This window comes from Choloepus didactylus, chromosome 8 (assembly GCF_015220235.1).
Source record: "Choloepus didactylus isolate mChoDid1 chromosome 8, mChoDid1.pri, whole genome shotgun sequence".
In the NCBI taxonomy this organism is placed as follows: Eukaryota; Metazoa; Chordata; class Mammalia; order Pilosa; family Megalonychidae; genus Choloepus; species Choloepus didactylus.
In genome coordinates, this window is record NC_051314.1 from 124,245,097 (window position 1) to 124,264,613 (window position 19,517).

At 40.1% G+C, this 19,517-nt stretch overlaps 1 protein-coding gene across 1 annotated transcript; it reads right to left on the reverse strand.

Moving 5' to 3' along the window:
• Nucleotides 1-9,603: 9,603 nt before the first annotated feature.
• GDF3 (growth differentiation factor 3) lies at nucleotides 9,604-17,684 on the reverse strand. Its single transcript, XM_037848146.1, has 2 exons — nucleotides 17,417-17,684; nucleotides 9,604-11,834 (listed from the first exon to the last, which is right to left on the reverse strand). The coding sequence occupies exons 1-2, from the start codon at nucleotides 17,682-17,684 to the stop codon at nucleotides 11,005-11,007; spliced, it is 1,098 nt and encodes a 365-aa protein (XP_037704074.1). The 3' UTR covers nucleotides 9,604-11,004.
• Between the last annotated feature and the right edge of the window lie 1,833 nt (nucleotides 17,685-19,517).

The following is a 19,517-nucleotide window of genomic DNA, read 5'->3' on the forward strand; positions in this document are numbered from 1 at the left end:
TTCCTGAGTTTCAGGCAGTTACTGGGTATCTGGATTTCATTAATAGGTAGCAGAGGAAGAGGATAATTAGCAGGGTGGAGATTTGCATCATTTGGTTGATAAGAAAGCATCTGATGCAAATAACGTTAATCCTGTAGTGTAGATATCTGGGGGTAACCCAAATTCCAAAGTTCTTCCCTGATGACATTTGAGTTTAGTAACCTTTTCCTTTCCTTAAAATTAAGGTTAAGATAAGAAGGACTCATCTTTCTTTATGGGGGAGAAGAGTGGAAGAACAAGAGGGAGAATTACTCTTTTTCTGTGACCTGAAGGCCTTAAGCAATTACTCACTTATTTCTAACTTCCTCTTAATTGCTCTTTGCCCCAAACCTTGCTGGGAATGGGAGGGGCAATGTTAGATGCAAAGTCAGAAGGACCTTGGCCTCTGAGTCAGGCAATTAGTGTACAGGTCTTTGGTGCTCTCTCTTCCTTCCTGAGGCTAAAGGTTAAGCGTATGGCCAAGTCCACTTCTGCTTTTTATCCCCCTTGAAAGAGTGAATGCTATGACGCTTCCCTATGGCCATTGCATTGTCTCCTGAACCCTGGGTCAATCTCGGCCACCAACTCCTGAGTCTTCACAGCCCCTCCAGACTTGAGCTCACTCTCTCAAGACCTCTCAAGACCAGCCCTCTAGGGTCTCAAATCTGGATTTCCAGAATTTGAACCTCACAAATCTTCTTAGCTATGAAGGTTATGTTGGAGTCTCCACAAGGTGGAGCAGCCATTTGGACGTGGCAGGTGAGAGTTTTGAAAAGGGGGCAGAAGTCCCACGTCTTAAAGTCCTTCAGAGGTTGGGTGTTTTCAAGACAGACAAGTGTGGAAGGTAGAATGATTGCTCCACGTCCTAATCCCTGGAACCTGTAAATATGCTGACTTGCTTGGCACACAAGATTTTGAAGGTGTGATTAAATCAGGGATCTTGAGAAGGAGAGATGATCCTGGATTATCCGGGTGGGCCTGATGTCATCACAAGGGTCCCTTTAAGAGGGAGGCAGGAGGTTCAGAGTCAGAGAAGGAGATGTGATGGAAGCAGAGGTCGAAGTGGTGAGAAGGTTGACTGGAAGGCAGCCATCAGCCAAGGAAAGAGGACAGTTTCTAGAAGCTGCCAAAAGCAAGCAAACATCCCCCCAAGACTTTCCAGAAGGAACGCTGCCCTGCCTTCATTTTAGCCCAGTAAGACCAATTTTTCACTGTTGACCTCCAGAACTGTAAGATGACAAAATTGTGTTGCTTTATACCCCTAGGTTTGTGGTAATTTGTTACAGCAGCAATAGAAAATAGTACAGCAAGATGCATGCTCTTAGGAGGCACACATGCAGTATTAAGATGGTGTATAATTTGGGTTTGTTTCTACTAGAATTCTTGTTGGGCACTCAATAATTTTCTGTTTTGTTTTAGAAAATTCAGAACTGTCAGATATAGACAGACCATCATGACATTAATGTAATTAGTTATAGTCTCCCTTTCACAATAGCTATTTATTTAATTATTATTATTCTAGGAGATTTTGTACAATTCCTCCTTTGGGAGGCCTAAAGCCCTCCTGACATCAGATAATTATTTTTTATTTCATTTTTGGGGGAAGGATGGAAATAATAAGTTTGTGGCGGAAACAAGTAAGATCTATTTGCACCCTTCTCAGAAAGATAAATTTTACACTAATGCAATGGGGAAGAGGAAAAAGCTGCAAATTTTCATGATAAATTTTTAGCTTTTGTCCAAAAATAATTGTCCCAGCTTCCTATTTAATGATATTAAACAAACAATAGAGAAGAATTTACCTGCCCATTAAACCTACTTGAAATTTGAAGTAAGCAATGTGTATATGTTGAATGTAATCACTGACAATCATTTCTGCCCTAAACAGTGATGAAGACAACTGAACATGTCCCTGTCCCATGGAAGCAGATGCCTATTTTTGGTCAAAACTCTTCTTCAAAAGTCGAAAGGTTCAGACCTAATGGAATTGCTCCCAATGGATTCTACCCACAAACCAAGCACAGCAGTCAGAGTGATAACAGCTGTAATGCTTAATATTATTTTGAGTAGAGCATAAAGAGGTGAGAAAATAACCCTTAAATAATTTGTGATTATTCTTGATATTTCTGCCCCTTTTCTTATTCTAGAAGAAACCCAGAGTAGTCCTAACTTGATATTGGAAAGCTCCATTTTTATTCAGTAAATGTCAAATGAAATGAAATTGATGATGAAACTTCAGATCAAACTGATGTGTGTATGAGTGAAACAGGCCTGCTGTTAAATAAGACCACGAGTCTAAAAAATGCTCTGAAATAGCTGTGCTATACACCTGTGCAAACTTTATTTATATTTTGGAATGAGTCCTACCCTGCCCAATCCTGCCCAAATTAGAGCATATAATGTCACTTCCAGGGCATATATTCTGCCTATTCACAGACCAACCCTGACAGACATGTAAGCTTCTAATTAATAGGATTATGTGGGTTCTTTTTTTTTTTTTTTTTCATTTTTATTGAGATTGTTCAGGCACCATACAATTATCCAAAGATCCAAAGTGTACAATCACTTGCTCCTGGGTACCCTCATACAGCTGTGCATCCATCACACTTAATTTTTGTTCAATTTTTAGAAACTTTTCATTACTCCAGACAAGAAATAAAGTGAAAGATGAACAAAGAAAAAAAGAAAAGGAAACTCTAATCCTCCCCTATCCCTAACCAACCCCCCTCAGTTGTTGACTTGTAGTATTGATATAGTACATTTGTTACTGTTCATGAAAAAATGTTGAAATACTACTAACTGTAGTATATAGTTTGTAATAGGTATATAGTTCTTCCCTATATGCCCCTCTATTATTAACTTCTAATTGTATTGTCATACATTTGTTCTGGTTCATGAAGTGATTTCTAGTATTTGTACAGTTGATCATGGACATTGCCCACCATAGGATTCAGTTTTATACATTCCCATCTTTTGACCTCCGGCTTTCCTTCTGGTAACATATATGACTCTGAGCTTCCCCTTTCCACCTCATTCACACACCATTCGGCGCTGTTAGTTATTCTCACATCTTGCTACCAACACCCCTGTTCATTTCCAAACATTTAAGTTCATCCTAATTGAACATTCTGCTCATACTAAGCAACCATTCCCCATTCTTAAGCCTCGTCCTATATCTTGGTACCTTATATTTCATGTCTATGAGCCTACACATTACAAGTAGTTCCTATCAGTGAGACCCTGCAATAGTTGTCCTAATGTGTCTGGCTTATTTCACTCAGTATATTGCCCTCGAGGTTTTGTCATCAACCCATTTTTTTTTAATATGGTTTTGTTCACTCACCATACATTCCATCCCAAGTAAACAATCGATGGTTCTCTGCATGGTCATACATTTATGTGTTCACCACCTTCACCACTATCTATATAAGGGCATCTGCATTTCTTCCACAAGGCAGGAGGGAGAGTCAAAGAAGGTAGAGAGGCAAAAGAAAGAGGAAAAAAAAAATGACAGCTAGGAAGCAGCAAAAGGAAAAATAACCTTAAATCAAAGTAGAATAAACAATCAGACAATACCACCAATGTCAAGTGTCTAACATGCCTCCCCTATCCCTCCCTCTTATCTGCATTCACCTTGGTATATCACCTTTGTTACATTAAAGGAAGAATAATACAATGATTCTATTAGTTACAGTCTCTAGTTTATGCTGATTGCATCCCTCCCCCAATGCCTCCCCATTTTTAACACCTTGCAAGGTTGACATTTGCTTGCTCTCCCTCGTAAAAGAACATATTTGTACATTTTATCACAATTGTTGAATACTCTAGATTTCACCAAGTTACACAGTCCCAGTCTTTATCTTTCCTCCTCTCTTGTGGTGTCTCACATGCTCCCCACCTTCCTCTCTCAACTGTATTCATAGTTACCTTTGTTCAGTGTACTTACATTGTTGTGCTACCATCTCCCAAAATTGTGTTGCAAACCACGCACTCCTGCCTTCTATCACCCTGTAGTGCTCCCTTTAGTATTTCCTGTAGGACAGGTGTCTTGTTCACAAAGTCTCTCATTGTCTGTCTGTCAGAAAATATTTTGAGCTCTCCCTCATATTTGAAGGACAGCTTTGCTGGATACAGTATTCTTGGTTGGCGGTTTTTCTCTTTCAGTATCTTAAATATATCACACCACTTCCTTCTTGCCTCCATGGTTTCTGCTAAGAGATCTGCACATAGTCTTATTAAGCTTCCTTTGTATGTAATGGATCCCTTTTCTCTTGCTGCTTTCAGGATTCTCTCTTTGTCTTTGACATTTGATAATCTGATTATTAAGTGTCTTGGCGTAGGCCTCTTCATATCTCTTCTGTTTGGAGTACGCTGCGCTTCTTGGATCTGTAATTTTATGTCCTTCATAAGAGATGGGATATTTTCATTAATTATTTCCTCTATTATTGCTTCTGCCCCCTTTCCCTTCTCTTCTCCTTCTGGGACACCAGTGATACGTACATTATTGTACTTTGTTTCATCCTTGAGTTCTCGGAGACATTGCTCATATTTTTTCATTCTTTTCTCCATCTGCTCCTTTGCATGTAGGCTTTCAGGTGTTTTGTTCTCCAGTTCCTGAGTGTTTTCTTCTGCCTCTTGAGATCTGCTGTTGTATGTTTCCATTGTGTCTTTCATCTCTTGTGTTGTGCCTTTCATTTCCATAGATTCTACTAGTTGTGTTTTTGAACTTTTGATTTCTGCTGTATACATGCCCAGTGCTTCCTTTACAGCCTCTATCTCTTTTGCAATATCTTCTCTAAACTTTTTGAATTGATTTAGCATTAGTTGCTTAAATTCCTGTATCTCAGTTGAAGTGTACGTTTGTTCCTTTGACTGGGCCATAACTTTGTTTTTCTTAGTGTAGGTTGTAATTTTCTGTTGTCCGGGCATGGTTTCCTTGGTTATCCAAATCAGGTTTTCCCAGACCAGAACAGGCTCAGGTCCCAGAGGGAAGAAATATTCAGTATCTGGTTTCCCTGTGGGTGTGTCTTAGAAAATTGCTCCACCCTTTGATGCCTTGGGTCACTGTGCTTTTCTGTGCAGCAGGTAATGCCTGTTAGCCTATAATTCTTGACTGGTTTGAGGAGGTATGGCCATGTTCCCCCAGGCTCTGAGGTCTGGTTCTGAATGGAAAGGGCCCCACCCCTTTCCTCCTAGAGAAGACAGACCCCTCAGGTGGAGGTCATTAGCATTTCAATGGTCTCTCTCTGCTTGTGCTGTCTCCACCCTTCCCGGAGTCACAGCCCTGGAAACTGAAAATGACTGGGGCTTTCTCCACTGAGCCAAAAAAGAAACAGATAGTCCCCTTCAGACCGAGTCCAAGGTGACCCTCCGGCTCTCCAAGGTCAGTCGTCACCCAAAGCCTCTGTCTGTTTTTTGGGGATGCGTACCTGTAGTGAGCAGTTCACACTCGCTACTTAAAACCCCAGTTGGAGCTCAGCTGAGCTGTATTCGCTTGCTGGGAGAGAGCTTCTCTCTGGCACCAGGAGGCTTTGCAGCTCGGGCTATGGGGGAGGGGGTCCCACGACTTGGTTCCGCAGGTTTTACTTACAGATTTTATGCTGTGATCTTGGGCATTCCTCCCAATTCAGGTTGGTGTATGATGAGTGGATGGTCTCGTTTGTCCCCCCGCAGTTATTCTGGATTATTTACTAGTTGTTTCTGGTTTTTTGTAGTTGTTCCAGGGGGACTACTTAGCTTCCACTCCTCTCTATGCCGCCATCTTGCCCGAGTCCTATGTGGGTTCTTAAAGCCATGAAACCAATTAGCACCTGCTCCTCTCCAGCCTTGTGCTTGATAATAGTCTTAAGAAACAACTCAATTAACTCAGGAGCAGAAGGAACCTGCCAACCACAGAGCTACTGGAAGAAGAAAACAGTGACTATCTTTTTAAATAATAATCATTATTAAATGACATGATGGCGTTAAACCCACAGGCCCCAAAATCGAAATCTAAAATAGACTAAGGAAATCTGGCAGTAACAATTCAGTTGAAGTACATTTACTACTGCACCCTCAGGAATTGTGATTGTTGGGTTTTTGACACACACTTGTAATTTCAGAAATTAGCCCAAAGGATTCAAGATTTAAGGGGAGGCATGAAACGAAGGTAGATGAACACAATGGGTTGGCTGAAACAGTTTAGGAGAATAGAAGGCTCTGGTAGCATTCTGGCTGGCTGGCAATCTTTGGGTTCATTCTCTTTCCAGTCACATGGGGATGTCCTCTCCATTGTTCCTGCTGACTTCAGGTTTTCTGTTTCTCCCCTTTGCTTTCTTTTTATAAGGCATCCAGTAATAATATGGATTAAGACCCATCCTGATTCAGTTGATGTTCTGGTTTGCTAATGCTGCCATTTTGCAAAACACCAGAAATGGATTAGCTTTTATAAAGGGGATTTATTTGGTTACAAAGTTAGTCTTAAGGTCATAAAAGTGTCCAAGTTAAGGCATCAACAATAGGGTATCTTTGCTGAAGAATGGCTGATTGCCATCTGGAACACCTGTGTCATCTGGGAAGGCATGTGGCTGGCATCTGCTCCAGGGTCCTGGTTTCAAAATGGCTCTTTCCCAGGATGTTTCTCTCTAAGCATCTGGGGGTTTCTCTTAGTTTCTCCCAGGCAAACTCTGGGCTAGCAAGTCTGCTTTCAATGGCTGTCTCCAAAATGTCTCTCTCAGCTGCAGCATGGTCTTGGTTCTTTCTCCCAGGATGTTTCTCTTTAAGTGCCTGGGGGTACTGCCTTAGCATATCCCGGGGCAAACTCTGGGCTTCATCTCCTAGCTAAGCATCCTTCTGTTGCAACTCCAAGCACTTCCAAGCAACAGCATCAGCAAGCATCTGGGCCTGTGTGGCTCTTTTTAAAGTACTCTGGTAAACTAATCAAGACCCACACTGAACGAGTGGGGCCACACCTCCAGAAATAATCTAATCAAAATTATCACCTACAGTTGGGTGAGTCACATCTTCATGGAAACAACCTAATCCAAATATCCTACAAGAATGGATTAAAGAATATTGCTTTTTCTAGGGGACATAATATATACAAACCAGAACAGTTGGCCACACCTTAACTCAAAATAACAAATTCAAAAGGTCCTATTTACAATAGGTCCCTACCACAGTAATGGGATTAAGATTAAAAACATGTTTTGTTCTGGGATACACAAGTCAATCTACCACAATCCCCAGCAGGCTGGTGTCAGATTGGCATCATTGAAGTTGATGTTGTATACAGTAAAAAGGAGCAGAGTGCAGGTCCCTGGCAAAGTAATCTCTAAAGTGGGGTGGGTGTGTACAGCCTAGGAGACATGCATCTTGAAAAATCTCATTGGGGGAATGAAAATATTAGAACTTTTATCTCTGAAATGCTAAAGTAAGGGAAGAAAGTATTAGAACTCTTATCTCCTTAAAACACTGAGGTGCGTGTTCTTTTTTACTTTAGTTGCTCCTTTTCACTTTAATTATTATTCTGGTTATTTTTGTGTGTGTGGTAATGAAGGTGTCAGGGATTGATTTAGGTAATGAATGTACAACTACGTAATGGTACTGTGAACAATCAAATGTACGATTTGTTTTGTATGACTGTGTGGTATGTGAATATATCTCAGTAAAATGAATAATTAAAAAAAAAACACTGAGGTGCAGGAAGAAAATATTAGAACCACTGTTTATAATTATTAAATCAAAAACAAAGCTCTAATGACCATTTTCAAACAACATAATATATTAATACAGTTGTTTATGTGCATAAGTTATGATAATTAAATATGTATGTATTGGGGTGCATGCTCATTTTTTTCATTTGTGAGTATTCAAATGATATATAATCAAATGTGCTCCATTTTATGCTCTATGATAAAAGTGACCATTTGTGTTGATTCCCAGGACGCTGTACTGTAATTGGCAATGTAATATACACTCAGTAAACCAGTTGAATAACATAAAATCAAAATCTTGGAGATAATTTACTTCAGAAATGATCTGCCCTACCAGATGATGTGAAATGTTTGGCCAACACTGGGATCACCCCAATCAACTGGAGCAGCTTAAAGACTCAAGGAAGCAGACTTGGCACATAACATTATCAATAAGAAAGCCAGAATCCAATCAAGCATATTGTAACCTGATGGAAGAATGTCAATAGGAGAAATATAGTTTGAACTGACTAGAATTCCTACAGTATCTGGAACTGAAGGTTAATAAAACTTGACATTTAGATCAACTAATTCCCTTCCTCTGATTTCCCAATAGACATTCAGATGGTAATTTGGTTTCCATGGGCACTTGTATTAGTTAGGGTTCTCTAGGGAAACAGAATCAATGAGAGGTGTCTCTGACTATCAAATTGTAAAAGTGACTCACGCAACTGTGGGTATGCATGAGTCCAAATTCTGTAGAGCCGTCAGCAAACTGTCAACTCCAAGCAAGATGTCCGATGAACTCCTCAGGAAATGCTTCACTGGGCAGCCGAAGAAGTGAAGGTCCTCTATCTGTCTTGCTTATAAGTCTTAACTGGTTAATTAGATTAAATCCAGCCAATTACATTCTCTCATTGTGGAAGACACACCCTTCATTGACGTTATCAGTCACAGCTGCAGTCAATTGACTGATGATTTAATAAACCAGCCTGTTGGTTTATTAACCAGCCTCAAACATCCTCATAGCAATTGTTAGGCCAGTGTTTGCTTGAACAGACAGCTGGGTACTATTACCTGGCCAAGTTGACACATGAACTTAACCATCACAGCACTTTTCTATCAAAAATTGTATGCTGGATGCCCGCTTCCCGTGGCTGCTCATTGTATAATGCTGTCTGGTTCACAGGTGGAGGTTTATGAATTTTGTTTGTGTTGATCAGACTCCCTCATTCAAGTCTTAGCACACTATCAAAAACCCTGGGCTTGCAAAGAACGAGGACAGGGCTGGGGGCACAGGGACCTCACCAAAGCTCTGCCACCTGCCTCCATCTTTCTTCCATGACATTAGTTTCTTAGCTCATTCTTCAACGAATACAATCTGGAAGTGCCTTGTCAACATACTAATGTGGGTTATTACTGTTGGTGTCATCCTGATTGCTCCTCTAATTTGTTTCTAAGTGATTTGTCCAAAGTCTTAACCTCTCACACGATTTCAGTGAGTTTCTCAGTCAAATGATGTACCTGTCAAGGCGAGTGCTATTTAAGAACCAGCCTCCTGTTTGCGTTCAAGGAGGCACACTCGCAGTGGTGAAGCTCTGTAGTTTCTTCTTCATTTTCCTTAAAATTCCCCATTTTTACTGCTGCTCTGCAATGAAGCCCCAGCTAGAGAAAAAGATCTCAGGGAGAGATTTCGTGTCCCTTCTGTAGGAATGACTGTAGCGGTTTCTTTAAATATCCTGAGTGTCCGATAATAGCACGATAGATAAACCACAGAATATACATGTAATGGCTTATTCAGCAGTGAAAACAAATGAATTATATCTACACTTGTTAATCTGTATGAATCTCAGAAATAATAAATCGAGAGGAAAAAAAACAGTAGAAAAATATATTTGTGTTTCAAGCATTGTTTATACAAAGTTTATGTAATTGTGGAACACTATACTGTTTATAGATACAAGCATATGTAGTAAAATTATAAAGAAATGAATGGGAAAGACACAACAAATTCTGGATGGTGGCTTCATTGAGACTATGGGGAAAGAGACTGGGAGGGTGATGCAGGGGTGTTCACATGTATTTGTAATGTAGTTAAATTACAATAACCTTCATTAAAAAAACAAAAACAAATGATCAGGTTAAAAGTTGTAACAATAATCCAGATGAGACTGATGAGTTTGACTTTGAGGTACTGACAACTGGAGTTAGAAAAGGGACTAAATAGAGCAGTGATCAACAACTTTTCCACTTTAGTTCTGCTAACAGAAGTATGTGAACTCTTATACCTCCAGGTAAAACCCAAAGCATCCTACCAAGTCTAGAGTTTTATATGTTAATTTTGCATTCTACCGCATAATGTATCTGCTTATTTTAATGCCAACATATCTTGTATTAATTACAGAAGAGGCAATTTATTCCTCTGACTTCTGTAATTTCATGCCTGAATTTTTTTTAAAGGAGTAGGAACAAAATATCGGCAACAATATATGAATGAAGAGTTATTACAACACTATTCCATCATGAAAAACTGCACACAACATAATTGCCCAATGATAAACATTCTTTTAAGGAAATTATGGTATAACCTAAACAGTGGTGTCTAGTACAGCCATTAACTATGTAGAGGTTGGTGACTTGAAAAAAATTTCAATGATGTAATGTTAAATGAAAAGAAGACTCAAAATTATGTGTTGTGAGAATACACTACTAGAAATTATATATTATCAATAAAAGATAAGGAGGAAATGTAGAAAAGTATAGTATTGTCTATTATTTTGGTATATTTTTCTCTATTCTTCATATTCCTCAAAATGTTTTTTTTTTTTTTTTTTAGTAACACCGTCAATAGATGAGTAGGGACAGCTCGTGACCTTAGGAAAATTAGTTATTTAGCTTCTTGGAACCTCAGTCTCTTCATCTGTATAGTGTAAATAATAACTTATCTCAAAGAGCAGTGAAATAATGTTTGTAAAGTAACACGTAGAATAATCCCTGGTCCATAATAAGTCATCAGTAAATGCCAGTTTCCTTCTATTTAGAGTCTAATATATTGTCATGTGCATAATGAGTAGGTTAGAGCAGAAATCCACCAAGATCATTTGGGCTCCAAAATGTGTGTTGTGTGTATGTGTATGTGTTTAATTATGGGTATCATTAATCATAGTATTCTCAAGCCTGGATATTTCAAGACAAACTCTGAATATAAGTAAATTGACATTTTGACATTTCAGGTCCAAGAGGTCCTAAAACAAATAGGTAGTTTTATTAGAAGCTCTACTCTAAGGACACTTCTATTCTCATCTCCAGTAGCCTACCCACACCCACACTCATCAACCACCATATCCTCATAATGTCTTAGAATGACATTGTCATCGTTGTCCTGATAGAGCATGGAAATGGGGGACAGCTTGGTGGGGATACAGACAGCTTGAGGGATCTCTGGGTCAACTGCATTCATCAGAGCTTGCATGAAAGCATAATTGGAGCTGTTTAGAGAGGTGGTCAGTGAGAAAGGACACTCTCCATGGCAGTAATTTGCCATGAACCCCTTTGGGGCAATGATCCACTTGTGCCAACCCAGGTCCCGGAAGTTGATGAATAGCTGATGACGATGGCAGAAGTTCCCGCAAGAGGCCTCAGGGGCAGGGACAGCTGCCCTCCTTTTCCGGGAAGAAGGGTGGCACTGCTCAGGGTTGAGGGTGACCACCAGCAGGGAAGCATGAAGGGAACGTCTCAGCCTGGCACAGGTGTCCTCAAGCTGGAAATTCACCTCAATGTCTCTGTCGCCTTTGACAAGTATCTCCAGGAACAAGCCCAAATTCTTCTGGGGGTTGATGTACCAGTCCCGAGCCACCTCCAGGACGTTGAAGTGAAGGGCACCTCGAGGCTGTGGCACCGACTGCAGAGCAAAGAGTTTACCCGGCTTAGGGATGGACTTGCCCCGCACAGAGGGCTTCTGAACCAGAGACAGAGCCAGTTCCAGGTCCGGTCCCAGGTCATAGTAAGTGCTGGGCCCCAAGTCCAGGCCCAGCTGGGCCATTGTTAGCTGGTCCTTTTCCTTGATGGCAGACAGGTTAAAGGAGAGGAGCTTCTGTAGGCAGGAGGAGGTTTGGGAACGTTTCTTAGAACAAAGGAAGAAACCTAGATGGGAGAAGAGAGATGTGAGAGTCACCATAATATATTTTGCTTAATATCTACCTATATAAGTATCAAATATCCACACATACATAATAAGGGTGAAGAATTATCGGTTATTCTCAAACCCTACCATTTGGGGAAGAATTGTTTCCCCAAGGAGTCCTGGATAAAATTTAAAGGGTCCATGAACTTGGGTGGGGAAAAGAAATACATCTTTATTTTCACTAAATTCTAAATGAAATTTAGAATTCCCTTCAACTATGAATATAGGTGACAAACCCAGTAATACTACCAGGACCTGTGACACTGACATTGTCACCACAGAGTCACAGATACACTCATATCACATTAAGTTGTTAGCAGTATCTTAAAATGACACACACACACTACTTTGAACTTACGGTAGTTTTAGTGTCTCTTCCCTTGACCTTATTCATGGCATTAATTAAAAAAACACATATACTATTACATACTATACTATAAATGTATTTCAATCTTTAAATTTCTTTTGAAATACTAAATATTTTATTTCAGACATATAAACCATTATTCTGAAAAAGTGATTCATTTACTTGAAAAGATTGCCAAAGGGGCTCATGGTGCAGAATTGTTTAAGAATATCTATGCTGAGGGAAGCTCTGTAATTTCTGTATGATTTTCCCATAAACTTGCAACTTCTCTAATTAAAAAAAGAAAAAGAAAAAGAATCCCTGGTTGAGGCTGTCAGGTGTTGCTGGCCGAAATCCTACCACTCAGATTCACTCAATACAAACTCCTGTCATCCACAGCCTAGATGGGACCACTAGGAGGTTCTTTAAGGAGTCTTTTGCTTTTTAAACTTAGGGATTCCTTATCTGAGGCCTACAGGTGTCAATGTCAGCACTTCCCATTTCTGCACCTCTCCCACCTCTCTGAATATGGAGGTACAATGTGATTCTTCAGTTTCTCCAGAGACCTCCTTTCCCTGTACTTTTGATGTTGTCTATTTTTCAAAGCTAACTTCCCTGCCTGGATTTTCAAATCTCACCTCCTCCTCTGGAAGGTTCTTCAATTTCTCCCCCCTCAACAAATTAATTTTTTGGTCTAATACCACTGTTTTGTTTGGTAAGGTGGCAGGGATTTTCTAAGTTCATTCAGCTAGTGGAGAAATCAGAACCAGACCCAAGCATTCTAGACATCCCACCACCACGCCTCCTCATTTTAAAAACAACAAAATCAAAAAGACTTTAAGGACTTCAGCCACTGCCACCCATGACCCTTCCACTCCCAGGAGACCAGCTACCCAGACCAGTGTCCTGGGGCTCCCTGGAAGTGGGGTGGGGGCCGCCCCAACCACCTCGCAGAGCGGTGGGGAAGGGGTCTTCGCCTTTCACAGCCTGAGCAGGCTGCTAGTTTAAAAGCACTGGTGCTACAGTTTAGGAGCAAAGAGTCAAAATTAATAAGGCAGATGTCAGGGAGAGGTAAATAGTGTGAAGGCATGAGAAGGAAGCCATTCTGTCTTTAAAAAGACTGACAATTCCAGGTGCTGGCAAATGAACTCTCATACATTGTTGATGGGAATATAAAATGGCACAATCAGGCTGAAAAACTGTTGGACAGCTTCTTGTAAAGTTAAAAATAGATTACCATATGTCCCAAGACTTCCACTCCCAGCTATTTATCCAGGAGAAATGAAAACATGTGTTCACACAAAGACTTGTATGTGGATGTTCGTAACATCTTTATTTATAATAGCCCCAAACTTGGAAATGGCCTAAATGTTCATCATGATGAATGGATAAACAGAATAGGGCTTATCTGTTCAAAGGACTACTACTATGCGATAAAAAAAAAGTGAATTACTGATATATGCAACAATAGGGATGCATAGCACAGACATTATGCTGAGGGAAAGAAGCTAGATGGTAGGAGCACACACTATGAGTATCAGGAAACCAAAACCACATAGAAATTTGAAAAGGGAAAGTTTTAATATCAAGTTGTAACTGTAACCAGAGGCTAGAGTGATAAGGGATTGGCTTCTAAGAAGTTAAGAGAACTGTAAGGAATATAGAAATAGGAGATATTAAAAGAGCAGCCCCTACCCCCAGGTCTGAGAAAGATGACAGTCCTAGGCTGAGATCCCGACTTCACTGGACAGGGCACAGCCTTGGCTCACCAAAGGGCAAAGGCGTCCCTGCTGGGCTATGCCAGCAGATCTTGCTAAAATCCACCCTCTGGAACTTGCCAGAAATCCATCCTCTAGAATGCTGGGGAAAGCAGTTCAAGGTGAAGGGTCTTGCTGGCCGCTGCACGCGGCTAAAGCGCCATCCGCTGCAGGAGCCCGGTGCCGGAGAAGCTGCCCACGCAGAACGTGCGCGCCTGAGGAGGTGCCTGCGCTACAGCAGCCAAGTGCCGGGGAAGCCACCGGTTGCTGGAAGAGCTCGCTGGACCCAAACCTGTTCCCCCTGCAGTGTCTCTCCGGCGCCCTCTACTGAAAAAACTTATCATGACAGCTGACAAAGGAAAAAGCTTTAAAGGTTCAAGCTCCAATAGCACAGCTTGACAACTGACTGGCACACGATATGATTCCATTTATACGAAATTCTAGAAAAGAAAAATGAAGCTATAATGACAGAAAGTAGATCAGTGGTTGCTTTGGGGGTGGGGGGAATGACTGGGAAGGTGCAAAAGGGAAACTTTGGGGTTGATGGAAATGTTTCACATCTCAATTGTAATGATGGTTACATGGTTGTATATTGTTAGAACTCAAATTGTACACTTGAAATGTGTACGTTTTATCAGATGCAAACTATATCTCAGTAAAGGTATTTTTTTAAAGCCTTTAAAATTACCCAGTTTCCTCAAGTCTACTATATCATCTCTCACTTTAATTGCCAAACTTGCTTTTTAAAAGATCAGTCTATATTTGCTGTCTTCACTTCTTACCACATACTCTCCTATTATTTTCCAACTCTTTTACCCTTACTTCTCCATGGAAACTGCTCTCTCAAAGGTTGGCTAACTGTCAACTGCTGAGATGTTTTTACATGTCCTTACCCTTGAAGTAATGTCTCTGAAACAGTTGACCCTCTCCTGTTGGTGGCTTCTGTTATAGTGGTCTCCCTATTTATCCATGTCACTAAATCACATTCCTTAGGCATGCAAGAAAACCCAAAAACCAGAAAGGAAATGATCCAGAGATTTGACAGCATGAAAATAAAAAAACTTCTTTATTCAAAAAAAAAATCATTAACAAAATTAAGAAACAAAGAACTGAGAATACTTGTAACATACAAGATGAGTTAAAGTCCATGATTATAAAGATCACTTAAAAATGAGTAAAAAGAGGCCTTACACATCATTAAGAAAAAGTTGACTCCTCAATAGAAAAATGGTCAGACTGTATGAATAGGCAATTATTTGAAAAATAAAAATGACTCATAACCCATTTGAAAATGCATGCCACCTTATTAAAGAAACACAAATGACGAGATAGTTTTTTTTTTCAGCAGATTAGCAAAAATTAAAAGCTTAAAGGGTGTTGTCATCCAAATGGACACCAAGAGCAGCACAATAAATAAATTGTGATATTTTCATAGAATGGAGTGCCATAAAGCAATGATAATGAATGAACTACAAACATATACAAGCATTGATAAACCTCATAAATAGAATGTTGAGAGAAAGAAGCCAGACCCAAAAAAGGATACATGTCATGTTTCCATCTATATAAAGTTCAAAACCAGGCAAAACAAATAGCTAATGTTAGATCCCAGGAGAGCGGTTAACCTTTGTAGAGCAATGACAAACCAGAAGGGGGCATGAGGGCTCCTCTGGGGATCATTTTCTGTTTCTTGATCTGGGAGCTGGTTATTCTGCGAAAATTCACTGAGCTGTTCTCCATGATTTATGCACTTTTCTGAATGTATAGCATAGTTCAATAAGTTTCTACTTTTTAAAAGATTACTCTCAAAATTCTCATGCTGGGGGAGTAAATTGGTATAATCTTTTGAGAGGGCATTTGCTATATAGCAAAAGTTTAAATGTGCCTAATCTTTGTGCCAATAAGCCCTTCTAAGAATTTATCCTCGGGAAATAATAGAAGTGCACAAAAAATGGGTACTACTTATACTATGTCTATGTCCATAAATAGGGCATCAGTTACACAAATTACAGTACATCTATGCAATGGAGTATCTTGCAACCACTAAAACAAGCATGTTGACTATTTGCTCTGACACATGAGATGTGCATAATCATGATCTACAGGGTGAAAAAAGAGGTATGTATTATAATCCCAATTTTGCAAAAATGTTAGAAATTTATATTTATATTGTATATGTATATATATACATATATATATATATATGCACAAATTAGAAAAATCTGGAATAATATACATCAACTAGCTCTTAATGGTGTTTTTCTCTAGAGGGAAGGTTGGGGAGGGAGAATGGTGAGATTATGTTCTTCTCCTATATGATTTAGTAGGGGCAATGCTCATCATAAAAATCAAAGTTATTTCAATGGGGGTGGGGGAAGCATTCCCTAAACTTGTATCCTCAGGTCTGTTCTCTACTCTCTCCACGGAAAATTTGTCAACTAGTGTTTCACACTCCCTCTACCACTTAACCTCCCTCCGAGAATGTCCCCTCATGCCCCACTCCAGAAGACCCAGAGTTTCTATCATAACACTTAGCACAATGTCTGTCTCCCTTCTGTAAACTCTTCAAGGGCGGACTTTATCTTTAATCTCTGTACTCTTAAGGTCACAGACCATAGGCCATTCCTAGCACATAGAGGATACCCAATAAATGCTTACTCGATGAATAAATATCCAAATCTTCTCTCCAGCTGCAGTAAAACCAACCAAACAGGACTCTCCATTCTGCATCTCAACCACCTGGGAGACGGCAAAGAAATGCAGATTCTCTACTCCCACCTCAGATTTTGAATAAGAATTGGGTGGGAGATGGGGGGAGCAGGAACTGGGCTGGAGAATCTATTTTTAACCCGGTATCCCGTGTGATACTGGATGGTGGGTGCTTGGAGAACTATTGAAATCTGCCCACTCAAATCCTCATATAAAAGATATAAGAATGACATATTATGCTCGGTATTTGCAAATCAAGAATAGCCTTTTCCGACCAACAAAAGGAAAGCAGGACTCATGGGCAAACTGAAATCATAATTATCATCCCCTGCTTGCCATAACGCTACAGGCACCAAGATGTATATATTGTGGGCTGAAAAGTGGGAAACTGAGCTCTAATCCTGCCCTCACCCCTTCCATCTAAACTGCAGCACAAAGTAGTTGATTCATAAAAACCTATTTTAAATCCTAATTCTCTTTACACAGTGCCCTGTGATCTTGACTAGGTTACCTAGTATCTGAATCTTAATTTCCTTACAGTTAAAAACTTGCTAAGAATATCTGCTCTTCTCTCTGGATTGTGGTTGGGATTAAATGAGATGAAATAAGTCAAATACCCAGCAGAAGTCCTTTTACAAGCCACTTAGTCATTGTTATCTTCCTTCTCCTTTCCTTTCTTCACACTCCCCATTTCCAGATTTTTCTCTGGGAAACATTCTGACTTCCTTACCTTGGTCTGGGAGAAGTCGGAGCACGTTCCCGCGGACACCCAGCTCCTTCACGTAGCATAAGTCTTGGGACACCCCAGCGGCTGCTGTCGCCTCTTGATCCTGAAAGATTTTCCTCAAGATAAAAGGCACCGGCTGCAACTTCTGTGGTGAGGGCACCTTGCGTAGGCCCAGAAACTGGAGAAAGACGCGTTCTTGAAATTGGAGTGGCTGGCCCAACGCCAGAGTTAGCAGCAGGCTGAGAGCCAAGCCTGGAAGGAAGGGACGCATGGCCCGTGAGGGAAAGCAAGCTCACCGCTCAGGCTCGGGAGAACTCCAGCGCCAGATGGCCCAGCAATTCTGGTGCTGCTACTTATCTGATTTAAGATAATCAAGTGTGAATTGCTCTCTTCCCAGCTGCTCAGAGGCAATTGGATGAGACAAGACAGAGCATTCTTTTCCTCTTCCCTTGCTCTTCTCTTCCAGAAATAGTTCGTGAAACAGATTACCAATGTGTGGACATTAAACTCTGCACAACCTGAGGTTTCCCACAGATAGAGTGGAAAGGAGACCCACCTTTATTCATTTAACAAACATTTACTGAGCATCTATGTGCAAGGAGTATAGTAATGAATAATTCATAGTCTTAAAATTCATAGTCTAATTAGACAAATATATAGGCAGGTTTCTACTAGGTGTATCCACATCGATGTAGGAAACCAAACAAGGGAGGGGGTAACTTTTCCCAAATAAATTAATCTACACTCCCCAAACACTAAGAGGGACTAAATTTTGTTCATCTAACTTTTCCCTTCCTGATTAAGAGACAGGAGTCAGACTGGGTTAATTCTGGTTCAACCGTTTATTAGCCATATGACATTGAGCAAATCACTTAACTTTCAGTTTACTTAACTGAAAATAATAAAAACTGACATCCTGATTTAGCCATGGGAATCTGAAGAGAAGATGTGTTTAAGGTGCTGAGCACAAAGCCTGCTGCACACACAGTGTTCACAGAAGACAGCTTCAGAGTTTAAGCAGACATTTTTCAGTCAGACAATCAGGCATTCAAAGCTGAGGGAAATACATGCGAAAAAGCATGGAGGTGACTGACAAATATGGCAGCATCTATCAATTTCTGTTTTTATTTCTGTTTTTGAACAAACCACTAGAAGATTTTCAAATCCTATGGAAAAATTAGTTTGCTTGTCATCCAAATAATTTTCAAGCTCTTTGAGAACAGGAAATTGATTGTTATATAGTATTTTATCTTGCCTATTATAAGAATCTAATAAAAAAAATAGCTTCCTATCACCTACAGAATAAAATCTAACCTCTTTAACTTGGTATTTAAGGACTTTCTCGATCCATGTACCTTCATTTCCTACCACTCATCATCCTCAGTGTTGATGCTCTAAATGATACCTATTTGTCATTCTCCCATGAGCTTATTTTGTCTCAGAGCCTTTGCAGACCAAGTTCAAAGATCACATCCACTGCAAAGACCTCCTTGACTTGCCCAAGTAAATTATGTTTCTTCCTTTCCTCACTGAAACTTAAGTGGGCATCAGTCATAGCACTTAGGGCATTTCCTTGTGTTTTCCTGCCTCCCTTCCAGGCAATACACTTCTTAGAGATTGAAACTGTGTCTTTTCATCTAAGTGTCTCCACTGCCAAGGAAAGCATCTCACAGAGAGTAGACATTCAATAAATATTTGTGCAAGAAATGAATGAAGGAATGAATGATGCTGTTTTCAGAGCTCACATTCTTCTAGGTAGCCAGGTTTTCTCTGTTCTCATTGTTCCTGTTTCTTCCAACTTGCATCCTTGTTAGCACTTTAAAATCCATCCACAATCCCCATCTGTTTTCAAAAATAAGAGTGGGTTACATTTTGATTTTATTTATTTGAATTTTCTGACTTAAAGTTGGAAGTCAGACTAACTGGGCTTCAATTCTGGTCCCATCACTTACTAGTTGGGTGATCTCGGGCAAGCCATTCAACTGTGATAAGAGGGTAATACCTTCTTTGCTAGGTTCCTGTGGGGATCTGATGAAATAATGCATATGCAGTGCTCAAGACAATGTCTGCCAAATCGTAAGCCCTCAATAAAAGTTAGCTGTTG